At 35.1% G+C, this 20,739-nt stretch overlaps 1 protein-coding gene across 1 annotated transcript in view; it reads right to left on the bottom strand.

Moving 5' to 3' along the window:
* Positions 1–1,058: 1,058 nt before the first annotated feature.
* LOC113521852 (follistatin-A-like) overlaps positions 1,059–20,739 on the bottom strand; it is a 63,759-nt gene continuing 44,078 nt past the window's right edge. Inside the window, 5 exon segments of the mRNA XM_026907508.3 lie at positions 1,059–5,410; positions 6,310–6,531; positions 7,008–7,223; positions 16,599–16,808; positions 18,988–19,179. Coding sequence (XP_026763309.2) covers positions 5,337–5,410; positions 6,310–6,531; positions 7,008–7,223; positions 16,599–16,808; positions 18,988–19,179 — 914 coding nt within the window. The 3' untranslated portion in view covers positions 1,059–5,336.

Genomic DNA, 20,739 nt, shown 5'->3' with positions numbered 1-20,739 from the left:
TAAAAAAATAAGGCTGAAGAGTACTATAATACTAGTAACATTTGAAAGTATATAAAAATGTTTATATTTCTTTAATATTTATTATAAGTTGCTCCTTTCTAGTACGTTGTACTAGAAAGATAGAAGATTTTTTATACTACTTAGAATGGCAAACAAGCTGACGGCCCACCTGATGGAAAGTGGTAACCGTCGCCTATAGACATGAGCAGTACCATGGACATAACAGACTATACTGTTGCCATTCCTGAGAACTCGGGTGTTATTCCTCTGTACCCAGTAAATTCACGCCATATCCCACACTTCAAACCGAAACACAGACATGCAAACACAACTGCTTCACAGTAGAAACACGAATGGGACAGAGGTTCCCAAGCAATCAACTTTTGTACAAAGTCTCCCTCTGGTCTGCGGTTTGCTGAATACTAGTTTTTAGTTTTGACTTTATCCTTTGCTAGCCGTAGGTTTATAATATTGGTTTTCAACCGATTTCAAAATGAAGGAGGTTCTTTATTCGATTGTATTTTTTTTGTTTGTTACCTCATAATTCCGTTAGTTATAAACTGATTTGGAGAATTCTTTTTTTAGCTGCTATATCCTTGCAGTTAAAAAAATAATTATAGATTAGTTTCACAGAAATTTTATCAAAATCTGTTCAGTAATTTGGTTTTTAGGTATTTTTTAATGGAACACAATCTAAATTATTTCTAGCTAGGGTAGCTTGAAATAATGCTAAATGTACTGCTTGCCTAGTCAGCGTATATCGATAGCGTAGGAAGGTTACCATTCCTTTCATTATCATCATTATTATAATATTATCATTAATAATATAATTGTTTACTGTTAAACCTCCTATAAAGGGAGTTTTGCCAGTAGTCGCCAGGCTTGTCAGCTGCAGTTAGGCTTTAGTGATATTTTATGAGGGACGCTGCTGCCCATCCCTTGACCATTTAAATCCTTTATCGCCTCTCACGACACCTACGGGAAAGGAATCATTCCATTTGTATTCATTAAAACATGTTAGCAATTTGCTTAAGTCAAGGATAAATAAAATACGATGAAATAGTGTAAAATATTTATGAAGAAACAAGGACAATATATTATACATCTAATGTTTGCAATGAATTTAACTACAACAATTTAGTATTATTATAGTCAGACACAGTTAACAACTTTAATAGCACTAGGAAATAATTGACGAGAGCCAGTATGCATTAGTCGGTCCACATTCCCTATAATAAGAAAGATATACATAATAAATCTTTTCGAAGTACACCTAAAAATATACATTCACAATCACATTACGAAGAAAAATCAAACATTACATTTGTAACCATATCAAACATTATTTGGCGTTCTATATGTACCTATTTTTAAACATCTTTGGACTTTTTTTTTATGTATAAATAGGTACTTATCATGTCATGTCTAATTTACTGGATTAGTTCCATTTTCGCGAGGTTTTATTGTTGTGAATGTTGTGACTTGCATCATGCGATTTGGCAAATAAGTCTTCCAAATTATTAATTTTACTAGAGGAATGCCAATGGGGATGATTGAATGTGAGTATCTATAAGCTGCGGTAACCGTTTACCATCAGACAGGCCGTATACTTTGCCACTTTTGTGGTATATATATATATAAAATTAAACACTCGAAAGATTATTAAAAAAATGTTTTGTAAAGCGCATCTAATTCTAATTGAATCTGCTTTTGGTTCAATGGTACGGGAAAAAATCCACTTTTGTTAACTCTTACGGAAAAACGTTAGGTAGGTAGCAACGGACGCCCATTTTTAATTGCAAATGGTATTGATGTGCAAAGGTCTTAAACGTCATTTGGAATAGATTTATGAATGCATTGTTGCTTGTTACTACAAGCGATAGTTCGTCAATTTCATTATAGCTTGTCAACTTCATTTGCGACACTCTTCAAGATGATAATGTTGAATGTAATAGGTTAGTATTTCACATAAAAATGTGAACAATGTCATAATTATTCTATTGACTTATTTGATGTTTACCATTTTCTAAACTATACATTGTTATATGGATCCTTTATGGTAGGTAGATTAGTATGGTGAAGATCCGATTGTATGTCTGTTTGTGTACCCCGTATATTCTTGGGAGTGCCGCGAAAGGTTAATGGGCTTATAATCTTACAATTTGTGACATTAATTTTTATAAGGAAACCTTCTATAATGGAACTATAGTTACACTGTATTAGTTGCAATGTATGCACAATGTAAAATTCAATAAAATAATATTTAATGTTAATATTATAAGCTAATAAAGAAAATTATCAAAAACATTGTTTTACATGCAGTATTGCCTATAAATGTAGGCTGTAAGTGAAATCACTGCAATATACTGAAAGAATTCAATCCGAGGTAAAATAGGTGTTGCGTTAAATCACGATAAGTAGCTTGCCGTTAAAGTATGTCATGTCATGAGTTATATGGTTCAAGATTTTTCCATTTATATAGGTATCCTTTGTTTTTCTGATTCAGAAAATTGCAGTGTTTTCTTTTAATTATTTTGAAACCATTAAAATAACATGAAAACCATTAATTTTATTTCTATCACGTATCGATGTGACAAAGTTACAGAATGTGTTGTCACAAATACTCTATTTCATCAACTTCGTATACCCGTGAGGCATGTGAGTGGCAAGGTATAATATCCACGGGATTATGAAGTAAGAAACAGAGTGTAGCAGGGAAGGGAAAAATACCTTCTCATTCTACTATACATAATAACCTTCCAATGCGGAAGTGACTTCGCGGCACTCCCCTTAGGAGTGCCGCGAATTTAGTTGATGAGCTATAGTTATAGCAACGTTTCTTAACCTCAGGCCGCAACCTAAATTCGGGTCACAGGAACTTTCCAAATGACATTATAAAAAATGGTGAAATTTATATTTACAACATTTTTTACAACAAACCAAAACAATGATTTTGTTTTTTTTTTTATATATTTTTAGCAAACTATGGGCTTTTAGATAATCCTATTATTTTATTATCACTGCAAGATAAATAAAACATTACGGATGAGGGCTTAAAATATATTAGGTCGCCAACCAAAAAGGTTAAGAACAGCTGGTATGCAGTATATTTCATAGTCGTATATATTTTGTGTTGTTAGCTTATTATTTACTAGATTGTAATGCAGTTCCAGTGAGGTTTACATCTTATAAGAGGTTTCCCTTACTAAGAATTACAACACTGAACTGCCAAATTTTTGGTTTTTAATTTTTATTTATTTCAGATAGGATAATTATTATTATTTCAAAAATTAAGGAATTTTTTTTATTTCTATTTGTTTTGTAAAATAAATGACACATGAAAATTATTATTGGTCTAATGATTATCAGACGATATCTAGTTTACATAATTATTTGTATAAGAGTTATTTAGACCGTGCTTATATTTGATTACATTATGGAATTACTATGGAATATTTTAAATGACTCATGTAAAAGTATAAAAAAAGGTATTTAATATTTTTATGGTAATGGTAAAAGTTCCAAAATTTTTCAGATTGTTATTTTTAGTAAGTAATGCGCCTTAATAACGTAGAGAAATACAATATTGATAGATAATTCGAACTTTTAAAATATTTAAAGCTAAAAAGGACGTCAAGAAAGTCATTTACTAAAAGTGGCATCACGTTGACACTACAATTCACACGACAATTCCACAAATAGTTAATAACACGTAAAAAAAAAAACTTGGAAATCATTTTGGAAATAATTTAAAAGTAACAATAAATTACTTTACTTTTATCTACAGTCTATCAGTATATTATTAAACATCACTTAATTTCCAATATAAAACGTTTCGAAAATAAAGATATTCTAAAAATCTTACATACACGTAATACTGACAACGTATTAAATAACACTCTCAAAATGTCCCAATCAAAATGTACGATATACGAAACTCGGTCCATTTGTAAAACAAACAAAACAAAACACGTAACATAAATTTTCATACAATTTTCAATAATATTATTGCACTAAACTTTACATTCATAACTTAATAATAAATATTGCATTAAGCGTTAACCACGTTTCGTGTTTTAAAATTAAGTCTTAAAATACTAGGAGTTAATAGGTAATTAAAAAGAACAATTAGGTATGTCAGTTCGATGAAGTGTTACTATATATCATTTCATCCTAAAACAAGCTTCGTTCGCAGTGGCGCTCATAGAGACGGAAATTAGAATTTCATTACTATTGTGCTAACTACCCACTTATGTAATATTTTGACTAAATATTAAGTACGATTTGGTGCTCAAATTTAATAATGTAAGTGTTAATTATTAAAAACTATTTATTATTTATCTACAAAGTTCAAAAACGTGCATTCCGATAAATTTTGTTTAAAACTATTTTATAATACTATCTAAGATTTTTTTTTAAGTCCGGTTAATGTGGCACGTAATGACTTGGCGATACAGTCGTTTGGTGCTCGTTGACACTTACTCCCGCTACTAATGACATTAGTTCATAATAAAGTTGAATGTATTTGGAGTAGATAAAATTGAATATGTATTGTTTTGATAATACAATAAATTTACCTATGTAAATATTGAATCATTCTAATATATGTATTTTAAACAATTATATAAAAGTAGTATTCAGTTCTACATTATTTTAATGTACCCTATGGATAAAGGTTTCTTCGCATAAAGAGATAGACATATTTATTTTTTAATTTAATTATATAGCATCGCAGCTTTTTGGTCGATAAAAAAATAGCATCAATTTAAATTGATCATTCGGATAATGGTAATGCAAGAGACTGCATTTAGGCTGACTACCATCTCTCGCATTAACTCGATCTTTTATTATCAATTTTACGGTTTCATTCATTAAATAAATTAATACACATTCGTTTAAATGGATTTACGACATATAATAAACATTTTTTCTAGTATTTCTTTATGCAAAAAAGTTTCTGATAAAGGAGAATATAGTGAGCCTTGCTATAAATTCCTTTATCAGCAAAGCTTTTTAAGTAAGCTAATATTTTTTTTTTAGTAATAACTTATTTAATAACAGTATTTAAAAAAAATTAATCACCCTTAATTATATTTATAATTTCATTGTGTATGTCTTTCTCTAGATGCAGAATACTTTTTCCAATTGCTTTTTAATTAGATTAAGAATAAGTACGAGTAATTTCATATAATGAATAGATTTCAAAATCGGGTACCTAAGAATTGCATATATCTGATCGAGAATCGTGTTACTCATAATTCGTCGTTCGAGAGCGAGTTTTGATTGTGTACCTCAAGTGAACACCTACGAAGCTAACAACTAAATCTACTTTATGACTATAGGACGCGCGTTGTGTCCACCTCTGCTTCCTTCCTCTCACGAGTCACACTATAGTCCGTTGTATTTTTACCTGAAATGAAAAATAATTAATTTGCAGCTTTGCTCGAGATAATCTTATAAATATGTAGTAATTTTTTGTCCTGTGGTCCTAGAATAAAAATTGTCGTGTCTCCAATACAATTCCATTGAGATACTTCAAGTCAAATTGTTATTCTACAATACCTGAAAAGTTAAGTACCTCAGACAACTCATAAAGTTTTAACATAACAAAGTTATTAATTATAATATTAAATTATAATAGTAAAAATATGTAAAGTATACAAAATGTACATTTTGAAAATAGCGATCTTAATTTCATCAGAACTGTTCATAAACAAGCAGCAAATGTATCTATCGATAGATATGTTATCGCTACAATGTATATGAGATAAAACGAGACAGTTACGAATGGCATCTTGCTCTTTCTTCTGCGTACCGTATACATAATTTACTTAATTTATCTAGAAGGTAAATAAATATACTTTTACAAAGATCAGAGGACAGAGCAGGGAGGTACCACGATGGGTACGTCCGCGCATCGGAGCCGACTTATGACCAACAACAATGAGTTTCAATAAATTCTCGGGCTCTTTGACCATATATGTCTCCAAAGTTGTGAAGAAGACGGTGCGGTTGCGAGTATTTTAATCAATTGTCTAAGAGGTATAGTTAATAGAATCTGCCTTTGTAGGGGGAAAAGGGATTGTTAGTAATGGAGACTGAGAATCCCATTGCTAGCAATATACCCAACCAAGTTGACCTCCTCGCGTTTTCTCCTGGAAACTATCATGATTAATTCCTGATGAATTTATCATGATGGGCTAACTGGCCTGTTTTCATTCTCATCTCTGACAGCGCTCTGACAGCGTATCCCGTTAGCGTAGGCGGGGTCACCATACCATTTTCACCCATCCAAAAAAAAAAACCTGCCTTTGCAAGGACCAGGGTGGAGAGGATCGACGACGCGGCCAGCGTGGCAGGCGGCTCGCTGCAGGCGACACCACGACGGGTAGGTCCGGGCGTCGGAGCCGCACAGCGGTCGTCGCGCGCCGCCGCCGCACGAGCCGCACGACACGCAGCGCGCGCCGCTCGCGCCGCCCGCCACGCACCGCTGCCCAGCGCCGCACCGGATGTTGGCGCATGTCGCGTTCGCTGTGTGGTCGGCAGTGTTTTATCAATTAGTGCATACAATTTGTGGTTGTAGTCCTAAGATTCGCTATGGGGTGTAGAGCACAGATATGGAGTTCAATAAACATCACAACTGCATGCACTTTGCATGACGATTTCTGGTTTTAAATTAGACTTTAAAGAGGCTTCGACTGAGATTAATGTCGAAAAATATTTAAAAGTTTGACTAACAATAGCACGTTCAAATATAAAAAAAACATACCTACATCAATTTTTTAGTTGAACTTTTGTTGAAATGTTTGTTGAATGAATGATGTTGAGTTTATATTTCTCGTGTAGAGGTGAGAAATAGACTGGTATTAATTACGATTTTATTATAATTTGTTAAAAATTATATTACACTAAGAGAAGGTAAAAATTTTAAAATAATGGGAGGTGGCTAGTATGTACTTCTTTACATCTTCTCTTCAACTATGTAACTATGTCTGGTCAAAACTTACCTATACAAGACCCTCTATATGCAAGTGGCAGAGCTCGTCCTCGTTCACAAGCCGCCTTCCTCAAGGCACAAGCGCCCGCGTATGTCTTCCCATCAACCGCACATACCGGCGCCCCAGCTACGTTACACCCACCGCATCGCACGCAATGCGCTCCCAACTCCGCGTCTAAAACGCACCGTTTATCGCCACCGCACCGGACTAGGTCGCAACTGCCTTCTGGGGAAGATAAATAACGAATTAATTGGACTAGTGGTTTTTAATAAAAAATCATTTACAGTATAATGCAATATTTTGCGTTATAAAATAACATGCTTTCTATTTTTGAATAAGCAAATATCATATAGCATCATTTATTTGTATTTTGACATACATCTTTTACTTCCTCCATGTCCATACAATTTCAAACAATATTTATTTAATAGGTTCTGCTCGTATTTTCACCCTGTCACGAAATTTTATACCGCCCATACGGTCATTTTACAGAAATAACGTACCTATTTAAATAACATTTATACCTAATACGTTACTTTCGCATTGAGTTTATTCAAGTCTCTTATATTATTTATACATAAACAATTTTGAGATATGTGGATTACAGTTTTTCATATTTATTCCAAAACTATGTAAACCATAAGAGATTGTTTATTCATCTTTTTTTTTCAAGACTTTGCGCTTGTCGGTGCAACTAATTTATACATTATCCAGCCAGAATTGCTCCAGGCCATATCTTTGTTTATTCTTATGGTTTAATTAAGTCTAACCCCATAGCATATTGTACGCGTTTTTGTTATAATTTTTTTGGTTACACGCTTGAAGAAGCTCATCTATAAGTCATTTACTCGTATCCATTAATAATCTATTATTATTCTTAATTATTTATTAAACACGATAAATTCTATTAACAACTCTTATTTACCTATAAAAGTCATCATAAAGATAAAAATTCTTGAGACAACAGTATGCGTATACAGAAATCCGATCGTACCTACTTGCTACGGACTAATTGTTTAAAATAAGTGCTGAAGCTTAGAATGCACCCATTCGTGTGTCTACCGTGAAGCAGTTGTGTTTGCATGGCCGTGTTTTGGTTTGAAGGGTGAGATGTGGCAGGGAATTTACAGGGTACAAAGGAATAATACCTGAGTCCTCATGAATGGCAACGCATGGGAGGTTACATGGGCGAAACAGTATATTTTGTTATATCCATGGTAGTGCTCATGTCTATAGACGACGGTTACCACTTTCCATCAGGTGGGCCGTCAGCTTGTTTGCCATTCTAAGTTACATAAAAAAACTATAAGCTAATTTCGGTCTCATTATAACTACCTGTCCAGAATAGATAATATTTTTTGAATAATTGGATTGATAGCAGTAAGTTAAAGGGCATATAATCTGTCAGTTAGAATGTACCGCGTATTGACGGCATTAGGCATAAGAAAAGGTACTTAGATTACAAACAAAGCTATCGAGGCGCCATAAAGTTACCGTAACTCTTGTAATAATGATTATAGCTTTGGTCCTTCGAGCCCAGATAAAAAGTTTACTGACACTGCGCGATTGTAAAGAGGAAATACGACGTTTAATGTAATATAATAACGGAGTAGAAATCAGACAAACAAGCAACAAGACCTGTAAATATCCGATGCTTTCCTAGTCGATTGTATCGTATTGCGCTTTATAGACCGGCGTTAGTCTGGCAAGTGGCTGTGTTTAGAGTTTATAGTGAATATTACTTTTATAATTTGAGAAATTTGCAAGGAAACTCAAACCTAAGGTAATGTCTGGATTTTGAAGTTGATATGCATATATAATGATTTGAGATTATTTTTTAGGATTTCGTCCCTTAAAACGTAAAACGGAACCCTTATAGGGTCACTTTTTTGTCCGTGTATCGGTCTGTCAAGACCCTTTTTATTAGGAACACATGAAGGTATTAAGCTGAAATAAATTTCGAATACACAAGTCTGCAATCCTTTGAAGCTGTGAAAAAAGTATTTTCTTTTTTTGTAAATTTTATTATTCAATTTGTACAGAATCCTCGGTGCGCAAGTCCGACTTGCACTTGGCTTTTTTATTCTTAAATCTATCCCTTTTCTGTAATTCATCGAATGTTTTGTCAAAAAAAGGTAAGTCGATACTCACGATATTTTCTGGGAATTATATGTTTCGCCATGTTATAAAAGATCATAAGCTTAGAATTATTTAGTTAGAAATATTCAGGGTATATTTAGGCAAATATTAGAATTAGTATAATAGTTATTGTAGGAATTTCTGTTGCGGTAGCGAGCAGAGGCGAGTCTTTCCGCTCGTAAAACGCGATAAAGTAGTTTGACGGCGATTTCGCCTCGATATTATCGTGAACGCAAAATTATTCATAGTATTCAAAGGGGATGTCTGGTTTACTTTTGATCTGACGGTATGTATTCTAATTTCACTTCGCTATAATGTGTGTCTGTGAGAGTTGAACACCTTTACAAAGTTATTAATACCTAATATTCATAGAGCGGAGGGAAGGGATTGTTAGTAATGCGGATTACCAGTTCCATTGCTAGCAATATGCCCTGTCAGGTCGACCTCAACGTGGTCTCCCTGGAAACCGTCGTGTTGAATTCCAGGTGTACTCATTACGCTAGGCTAACTGGCCTGCGTTTTCATTCTCATCTATTATCATTCACTGGTGACCCACCAGCGTATACCGTTAACGCAGGAGGGGTTACCACTCCATTGTCATCTATTAAAAAAATATTCATAGAGCGGGAGAAAAGGGATTGCTAGTAATTGAGCTTCAAAATCCCATTGCTAGCAATATACATATATGATATAATATAGGTATGCCCTGGAAAACAATTGAGGGATGCTTTTTTTATAATGATAAATGTGGAAATGAGTTTGTTTGTTTACCTAAACTAATCATCTAAAACTTTGGTATACGAGTACTATTTGGGATGACGAAGGATATAGATTACTTTATTCAATCAATTTGTACAAAAGTCGTTTGCTTGTGTACCTCTGTCCCATTCGTGTTTCTACCGTGAAGCAGTTGTATTTGCGTGACTGTGTTTCGGTTCGGAGGTTGGTTATATGTCAGTGAATTTACGGGGTACAGAAGAATAACACATTAGTCCTCAGGAATAGCAACGCATGGTGGGTATTATGGGCGAAACAGTATACTCTGTTATGTCCATGGTACTGCTCATGTTTATAGGCGACCGTTACCACTTCTCATTAGGTGGGCCGTCAGCTTGTTTGCCATTCTACGTTGCATAAAAAAGAAAAGCAATATGTCTCAGTTACAGGAATGAAATTGTAGTTAAAAGCTAGTATTAAAATATAAGTTTGATATTGTAATATACACCTTAGAAGCGCGACGTGGCATGGGCCGGTTTGGATCCGTGTAATTGCACTCCTGCATCCGATGACATCCTTCGACTCGTAACCACTGTTTCTCGAACGTAATACGAGAACAGGAGAATTCACTTGTTTATTATACAAATTATTTATTTATTTATTTTACAATTTATTGCACCAAGTAAAAAATAATAATTACAATAAATATTAATGAGAAGTGATAAAAAGGTGGCCTTATCGCTAAGTAAATTCTTCTACATAGCCTTTGGATAGAGGACATTGAGCAAAAGAATAAAGGTAGGTGGTGGTACAAAATACAGTCGCCACGATCATGTAACGTCAAAAACCGAGATGGATGAAAGTCCGAATTCATTGTGCTTTTTAACCTACATATGTAATACTAGCTTTTATCTGTGGCTTCGCTTGGGTTTGGTATTTAATTTCTTGTTTCATAAAATTCACATGTCTAACTTTCAAACCGACGAAATTCTATACAAAAATTTCAACTCCCATTTTAATTACTTAGGGTTTTTATTTTCAAAATTCACTTATTGTTTACCTACGCTATATAGGTAATAAGGTCTTTATATTATAAAGAACCTGTCTGAAAATTTTCAAGACAGATTAAGCAGTTTCGGTTGTGCGTTGATATATGAGGAAGTCACTCGAAATTCTCTTATATATATATATATATATATATATATATATATATATATATATATATATATATATATATATATTTAATATGTGTAATCTATTTTCATTTATATTATTTTATGTCTTTACTTATCACACAAGGTAACGACTTACATTGATGATTAAACCGTAGTAGTAAAATTTTATTATGGCTACTTATATAATAAATCAATTAAGAATGTATAAAAGAATCTATCTGTATATTAATTACAGTATTTTTTTAACAAATTTAAATAAATATTTCGAAAATTTTTCGACAAATATGGCCAACACCAATATGGAATAGCTAAAATAAGAATTTAAGAAATTGACAGCAAATAAATGTGTCAAAAAAACTATTAGAAAAAAAAAATATTTTGTGTAGATGAGTTAGTTTGTAGGTACTGCTCATGTCTATAGGCGACGGTTACCACTTTCCATCAGGTGGGCCGTCAGCTTGTTTGCCATTCTAAGTTGTATAAAAAAAAGATACGAACATCATTTTTTTATGAATCAATACATAAATAGTTTTAATTGTAAAATAACCTATAGTTTTTATATAATAGTGGTGCAAACCGGTAGTTGGCACCGGTAATTGGTGAATGCAAACAGTGTGTGATAAAAATCAATTCGACATAAGCTAGCCACGGTAGTAAGGAGTTAAGTTCTCATTCACATGCATCCACCCGGGGCGAGACGCGCTCGGCCAGACGTATCGTGCATCGCAATGAGCCATTATTGAGCCGCGATCCCCAATAGAGATGTAGCCAACCTTCTAGGAACAAGTGGGTAATTTACAAACTCGATAGTAGGGGAGGGCCGGTCATTACGGGATCGGGAGAATTAATGATCGCTAACTATCTTTCGAAGGAAGTGACCACAACGTTATGCGATTCTAGTGACATTTTATAGATTAATTAGTACGTAACAATTACAGTTGGTTTTGAAAATGTAAACAAACGAATCGGATAGATTTTGAAAATTCAATCTTTCGATTCAGTTAATAATTACATTTAGAGAGTGTTTTTGAAATAATTTCTATGAAACTTCGTTGTTTTTATTAAGTTCTTTTAAAACGGATCTTAAGTATCTCAGGTAGTATCTCAGTAGATCTTAAGTATACAGGCAGCTCACCTGATGGTAAGTGACTGTCGCCTATGATGATATGATAGACATTTAAAAAAATCAATAAGTCTCTAATTATAATTTATATATTATAGGTACTTATATTATGGGGATCATATATAAAAGGAGAAATGGACTGACTGGTAAACGCACAACCGAAATTGCTGGCTTTAGAAACACGAAGTTTTCCACATACATATATGACGTAAATGAGATTTTCAAAATTTTTTCGAGAAGGCATCTACGCCGGTAAGTCGCGTAAAATAGCTACTTAACCGCTCTAAAAAAAATTCAAAAATATTTACTATATTTTCTAGATTTATCTATTAATAACCTATTTCGATAATATAAGCATACAGTACACATTTATGAATTCAGATTGTTTTTCGTTTAAAATATCATATTAAATTATCAGAAATTTGCATAAAGACAATATTTTATTATTATTATTATTTTTATATCAGCCATAAACTGCCCATTGTTGAACATAGGTGTCCTCCTAAGGGGAGTTTTGATAGTAGGTGTCACTCACAGGTTGACTACCGCAGTTAAGCTTTGTTGATGTTTTGAGACTGACGCTGCAGGCTATCCCTCGACCATTAAGTTACCTTAGTTGCCTCTTACGACACCCTAAGTAAAAGAATTGTGACCCGTTCTATACCGGGACTACACGGCGAGAAGAAAGAAAATATATCAATTACTTTTAGATTATATAGATAGAGCATCGAGTCACAAAAACGGGACAACTTTTAGTCAGCTAATTGTCAAATTAGCCGAATTGTTTTTTTTTTATCATTACATTGTATCTTGACGTATTATTTAATAAATAAAGTGAGTATTTATGTATTAAAAAGATACATATGGTAAATTATAAGACAAAATAAATATAGAAGTTATAAAGGAATCACGCATAACTACATATTTATCACGCAAAATTGTATGAACAAGTTGACCGGCTTTTCTCGAAGCGTTTGTATGGAGACGTCAATAAATTCACATAGGTATTTGTTCAGCATCAGTTGTCTAATGAATGAGAGTTCTCATGTACGGTTTGTTGTGTGGTACACATAGTAAATACCATACACATTATCTGTCAGTCTGATCCAGCCTTCAGTCAGCGTGTATCTTTACTGATGTCTCTTGTATACATTTACTACTTTCACTATTACTAGCTAAAGCAATATTAAAATTATTCAATAAAGATTGCCAAGCAAACAAATATTGTCTTTCTGCGTTTTACTTCGTATTCAACAGGAAGTCTTAAAATAAATAAGTAATGCAGTCTTGACCTCTTATGTATAAATATGTGGAGTTAATTACCATTCTCTTTAAAAGAAATTATAATAAAGAGCGTGTTTTTGTGAGCGCGCACTCTCGCGAAAATACATACTGTTGTGCGCAGACGCAGCCCAGACGGCGAATTGATAGTCTCGACCCGCACAAATAAACGAAACCAGACAAGCGCATTATCAATATGACGGCTATCGTAAAACTGCAATTTAAATTATTATTTCTCAACACTAAACTCGTATATAAGGGGTTTTATTTTTGAAACTGTAGAAGGTTTTATCTTTTATCGTGTTGTGCAAAGAATAATAAAAATCGCAATTTAATTATCTCGATGAAGCGGAAACTGTAAGAAACAGCGGATAGCATAAGATGTTACGTTTTACATTTATGACAATTGCAAATGTCAACAAAGTGTTGTTATCTCCTACTCTATCCGAGTACAGTAGCGAGTATTAACTTAGCAGAATTATTTAATAAATTAACAACATGTGTATTTTATTTTATATAACAATTAAAAACAAATTATGTACATTATGATCAGCAGCTTTAGATTTACAGGAAATCTAGAGAATGATCGGAAAGTTAGATGTTACAGTGATTCGAATACATTAGAATTTGGAGGCATAAATATATGAAACATGGATGGATAGATATATGAAATTCTTTTATTATGTGTATTATCTTTAAATACACTTATTTTTTGTTCTTGTCTATCGCAAGCTAATGGCTAGACGACTAAAGATTAATAAATTGACCTCCGCTGCTTAATCTAATTTGAAGACGACTGACTATCACTTTGTAATTTTTTATCATCATATCAAATAATAACCGTCCACTGCTGAAGGTAGGCCTCCTCCGTAAAAATAGGTTTTGCCAGTAGTTGCCACTGTAGTAGATGGGTTGGTAACCGCAGTTAGGCTTTGGTGATATTTTATGAGGAACGCTGCTGCCTATTCGTCGCGTGTTAAATTCCCTTAGTCGCTCTTTTGACACCCACGAGAAAAGTTCATTCTATGCTGGGGTCATATGGCGATTTTTAATGTAAATATATAAAAAATACTTAAAGTAGATAGTTTGTTAAAAGTTAGAAGTAGTTAAAGCTTTTTTTTTAAAAAAAAACAGAATTTTTGATAAAAATAATTTTTGCATTGTATTCTTGATTATAACTAATAATAATTTGAGAAATATAAAAAATATAACAAAAAATATCAACCGAATACGTAGTTGGTTGATATTCTTCTGTTATATTCTTTATATTATCCAAACTTTTAAATTGTATATTGATATCAGTACACTCCAATGATTTGTAGGAACAAAGTGCTTCTAAGAGATTTTATTAGTTGCTCCCATATTTTAAAAGAGAGATTTAAACAATATAAATCTCAAAGTACTGAGGTTGTTTTATAATTTCGACAGATCAATGTCTGTCGAATCAGATAGTACAAATATAAAAGCTATGAATGTAGTTAAAGAGTAGGCATAGCTTTTCTTTAAATTTACCAAGTAATATAGACGAGGCAATCCAACTAAATGAGCTCATATCAGAAAAATGAAACGGCTATCAACAATAATTATCAAAAACAGCCTACTTATCCAGCCAGACAAAGGGCTATCAAACCTTCGAATACGTAGTATTATGTCATAAAGATTTATTGACTTGATACCACTTCATAAATGACTTGAGCTTTGCGAAATATATAAATTCCCTAGAACTGGAAATAAGGTGTACCTATATTTTAAAACAAACGATAAGCGTGTCGGGTCGCCGGTCCGCTCGCGGTCAAGCTTGGGTGCGCCTATAATGAGCCAGTAAACTTTGATAGGGCTTTAAACAACCATTTTGTATCCAGCCGGTTGCTAGGCGCCCGTGATAGATGTACACTTGTTGCCAGGCGGACGGCACATGAATCATTACTATTTATACACGTGCTTATAGCTAATAATTTTATGATCAACTAATGTATCTTTAATGATAATGATGAAAAACGATGTTGAGATTATGAGTTGCGGCGCCGATAATAACTGACCATTCAAGGTAACCATTTTCAACATGAAAAGACTATAAGTTACTGAGTTGCAGCCACTTGATGACTTGAACTGTACCCTATGAATAAGGACATGTACCGGCCTTCTACAAGAGATATACAGGCATAAACATCCTACGCTTATAACAATTGTTTATTTGGGGACTGCGTATTATGTTCTCCTCCATTCTTTTCTATTCGTTGTCATTTCCATATTAACTTCCATTCTGATAATATTGTTTTTCACACAGTGCATTCTTGTCTTTCTAGAACTTCCTTCGTCTTTATAGCTATCTACATTCAAAATACCAGAGGGAGACTTTGTACAAAAGCTTGGGCAACTCTGTTCTATTTGTGTTTCTACCGTGAAGTAGTTGTATTTGCATGGCTGTGATTGTGTGGCTTTCGATTTGAAAGGTGGGATATGGCAGTGAATTTATAGGGTACAGAGGAATAATACCTGAGTCCTTAGGAATGGCAAAGCATGGGAGGTTACATGGGTAAAACAGTATACTCTGTTATGTCCATGGTACTGCTCATGTCTATAGGCGACTGTTACCACATTCCATCAGGTGGGCCGTCAGCTTGTTTGCCATTCTAAGTTGTATAAAAAAAATACTTTTCTCAAAGCACGCTCCTCATTCCTGTGAATTACGTGTCCACATGTAAACGATATAAAGGTATACAGAAGTGAAAATGAAATTATTAGCAATTATTTAAATGCTCTGCCAGTGCAATTGAATATTTTTTCAAACAAAATTGGGACGATAAATTATCTAAAACGTTTAGCTTTCACAACAACTAACATAACGTGCCTACTTGTCAAACCAATGTAGAATTTTATTTTTTTGTTCATTGATAGATTTGACAACAAATTTAAAAAATAACTTCTTGATTATGTGTTTTTAATTTTATTTTATAGACGATGTGTTAGTGTTAAAAGTTTAGGTAATAAGGAACAAAGCAACGAAAATCTGGGGCCAAAACCCAAATCAAGTAGAAATGAGTCAATTCAGAAAATTTTGTTTATTAAAGTTGGTCTTATTGCATCGAATTGCATTCACAGTGATCATTTGGTAAAGCTTGCTTCCGGTAAACTTTGATAGGCACCTAATAGTTATATTTTTACCTTGACAAGGCCCAGGGTAATCAAGAGCGAGATGCTTGGCTGGTCGTCGGCAGGCCCGTCGTCGTAGTCGACATAGCGAGGGATAGGTCTTGCCGTCGGTGCCACAGACGGGACCGACTCGGCGGCAGGCCGCTGCGCACACGCACCTAGCGCGGCCGCCGCGAACTACGCAGCGCCGTCCGGACCCGCATGACACGCCCGCGCATGACTCTGTGAATGCCAAGTCCATTTTAGTACAATAAGAAATGACATCATAGTATTTTCAAAATAATAAAAAAGAAGGACGATCTGAAGTTGATTTATTTTTTATATGAATGTTAAGTTATATCTTCACCAGTTCTGTTCTTTATTTTCTATTGCACACAAACATAATGTTAAGAACAATTAATTTTAAACGTAATGTATAAAGGCAAGCTTATTTCTAATAAGAGATTTCTTGCAGCAAGTCTTGTACTGATTTCGATGATTCTTTGCGGTTGTAAAACAGTCTAATTATTTATATAATAATCTATTAAAAAAATTATAATAGGCACCAACATAAATGTGATTTATGTAGTAAATAAATAAATTAACTTTAATTATACTAATCATCATTATCATATCAGCCTTTAACTGTCTACTGCTTAATATAAGCCTCTCCCATGGAGGGGTTTTGCCAGTAGTTGCCACGCTTGGTAGGCGGATTGACAACCGCAGTTAGGCTTTGGAGATGTTTTAAAGAGGGATGTTGTTGCTCGTCCCTCGCCCTCCCTTAGTCGACTCTTACTACACCCACGGGAAAGGAAGAGGTGGCCTATTCTATGCCGGATACTGCGAATTATATTATATTAATCACTTTTCAGTAAATATGATTTAGTAAATTTGTATGTGTTTGTATATAATCCTAATATGTAATAAATTTATTATTTTTGTCAAGGTCACAAAATAAACTACGCAAATCGAATAAGTGCATTTATGTAATGTAACTATTATAACAACAACAGTTCCAAGAATCCAATAAGTATAATGCACAAAACATTATTCGTGTATTCTTTTAAATCACATTTTTGTCAATGTGCCAAAGCATTTCTCTCGATTTTGAAGCGCGGTACTCTTCTATCGGACAATGCACCCTGATATGCCCCAATTATGTATTTGTTAGTATAATGATACCTATATTGGTATAGATAACACTTGCAATGATTTAATTGAGCAATAATGTATTTGTAAACGTATTATATTCATATAATTACATTAGTTATAAAATGATAAATGAAATCTCCATAAATTGTTATCACTATCATTATGCTCAACACAAATGCACTTTTAAGGCAGATTGTCGCGAGTAGAATATAATAATAAATGGTAATTCAGGGTTTTGAAGTACCGAGAGAATTAAAGCTAAGAAATACAGAGGACGGTTGCTATTAGTGTAAAATTCGTTTGCAGATATTTGAGATACTTGTGTTTCAATTAAAAAAGCAGCAGTGTGCATCAATACAGGGCTGTAGTGTTCGGTTTGAGGGTACGATATTAGTCCATAGCATGAGGTTTAATGTAGGGTTCACAGTATATACTGTAATGTTTTACATAGGATAAAAATAATAATTTTACAAACCTTGCAACCAATGAGCGCTTGCAGCATTAGATGGTAAAGATCGCATGTGATGGTACATGCCCATCGCTGACTTTTATGACAGGAAGACCATAATTAGTTAATACCTCGTGATTTTGTCATATGTTGGTGGATATTATGTCTTTTGAGATAACAAGAGAGGATCACAACTAAATTTGGGTAGATAGAAACTCTGCCTCATTCAATGTAACTTCCTTCTATAAAAGTGTTGTTTAATTATGATACAATGAGCTATAAGGAATTTAAAAGATTTAAGGGGTTTCCTCCGGACAGTCATTAAATAAATTTATTCTTTTTAGAACAAACACATCATCGTTATGGAATTTGACAGTCATGCAATAGGAACATGTTAATGTTAATGTTTGGTGGTGGGTGGTAAACACATAAAAACATTGTAAATTTATGACTTGTAAATATAATGTTCAGTTGAAAAAATACTTTTAAGATGTTATGAAAAAATAAGGTCTAGTTTATGCATAGTATGCGGTTTAGTATGTAACACGAATGAAGCACTTTTAGAACCTATACTTAACCAACGCTGGTCTGATATATCTCAAAAGTACCAACGTCGAGTTTGCCTTTACTAATACCTGGGTTCTGGGGCTCCTCCCTTGAACCTAGACGCCCCTTAGCGCCAACCGTTTGCGGTTCCCCTAACTTGGTGCTGGTTTTATTTATGGGAGAAAATTGCAAACTTTTTTGGTACTTTTTGTATATATATTTCTATAGTCCAGTCATTTTGGTGTATTTAAAACGTAGACGTGACAAACTAACCTGCACACGCTGTACAAGGTACTCCCCCGGAGAGCGCTTTGAAGAAGAATATTTCGCCGCTGTCAAGATCTCGGGGACTCCAGGCAGCGGGCGAGCGCGCTGCGCCCGCGCAACACTCGGCGCGGCCTACGCGCAACGCTACCACTGAGCTGCACCGCCCGCCACGCTCCATACCCGACCAGCAGATCCCGGCTGTTAATATCATTACATGGTTAGAACAATTCCTAATTATAAACAACATTTCGGTATACATATACGAGTACTACCAGTATCCTTTAACTAACATTTATAAAATCGTTGTGGACATGTGCAAATGTACGAAGAGTAATAATTTTTAATTCATCATTATTAAAAATTCAGCCATTATCTGTCCACTGCTGGACATAGGCTTTCCCTATAGTCCGCCATAAGATACTGTGGTAGAGCCACGCTGTAATCCTATATGGTAATGCAGCATGAATGGGCCGGCTCGACCGGGGAAGTACCACACCCTCACAGAATACCGACGCTAAGTGGTTGTACTTTTAGTGCGATCACATTCCGTATGGTGAGTGAGGGAGTCCGGAGGCCCATCCCATTCCCATCCCATACCCATCCCTTTCCTATTCCTAAAATCCTTTCCCCAACCCCGTCCCCCTATCTTACAACACGCAACCATGGCAGTGGAATTAAAAAAAAATAACATACCCCAGGGAGGTACCAGTAACCATGTTACTGGAGAATCCTCCCTCGAGCAACCACGCTCGGGCTGCCCTGCGTATTCTGGGGGGGGGCAAAATTCCGCTCTTTGGAACCAAGGGCAAACGGAGCAAGATTTCTACGGCATCCCCTTCGCTCAATGTGAGCTTCTGCAACATCAGGGGATTACATTCTAACCTAAACGCTGTCCACCACCACCTAGAAACGGCGCGGCCGGCATTGCTCTTTCTAACGGAGACACAGATATCCTCTCCAAACGAAACTTCATACCTGACGTACCCAGGCTATAAACTCGAACATTGTTTTGTTTCGCGTGCCGGTGTATGCGCGTATGTCAGAGAGGATATCTGCTGTCGCCGCCTTGGAATTCTTGAAGGAACGGACCTGTCTATTTTATGGCTGCGCGTAGACTGCAATGACATTCCTCGCGTCTATGCATGCCTATACAGGTCCCACAGCGGTAACATCGAAACCGACCAACTCATTGAGCACGTCCAAATGGCTACAGATTACCTGCTCGAACAGATTCCTTCCGCTGAAGTCGTGATTCTTGGCGACTTTAATGCCCACCATACCGAATGGCTTGGTTCACGTACAACCGACTATGCGGGAAGATCTGTTCATGACTTTGCTTTGGCTTATGGTCTGACGCAGCTTGTTTCCTCGCCCACGCGAATACCTGATGTGTTGGACCATTCACCTTCACTGCTGGACCTTCTGCTGACCACCCACCCAGACAACTATGTGATTTCCGTCGAAGCTCCGCTTGGATCGTCGGATCACTGTCTGGTGCGGAGCGAGGTGCCTCTCATGAGTCCGATTCCACCACGTTCTACGGGTAGACGTCGTGTTTGGCACTACAGGTCGGCAGACTGGGATGAGATGCGGATTTTTTTCGCATCTTACCCATGGAGGCAGGTTTGCTTCGCACTGGGGGATCCCGACGCCATCGCCAATTCCATCGCCGATGTGGTGCTTCAGGGAATGGAATTATTTATTCCTAACTCTGTGGTACCTGTCGGTGGGAAATCCCAGCCCTGGTATGGAGCCTCT

Source organism: Galleria mellonella, unplaced genomic scaffold (assembly GCF_026898425.1).
Source record: "Galleria mellonella isolate WM207_F2 unplaced genomic scaffold, CSIRO_AGI_GalMel_v1 utg63, whole genome shotgun sequence".
Classification (NCBI taxonomy): domain Eukaryota; kingdom Metazoa; phylum Arthropoda; class Insecta; order Lepidoptera; family Pyralidae; genus Galleria; species Galleria mellonella.
Note: the sequence above shows the minus strand (reverse complement) of the source record. Positions and strands in the feature narration are given on the sequence as shown.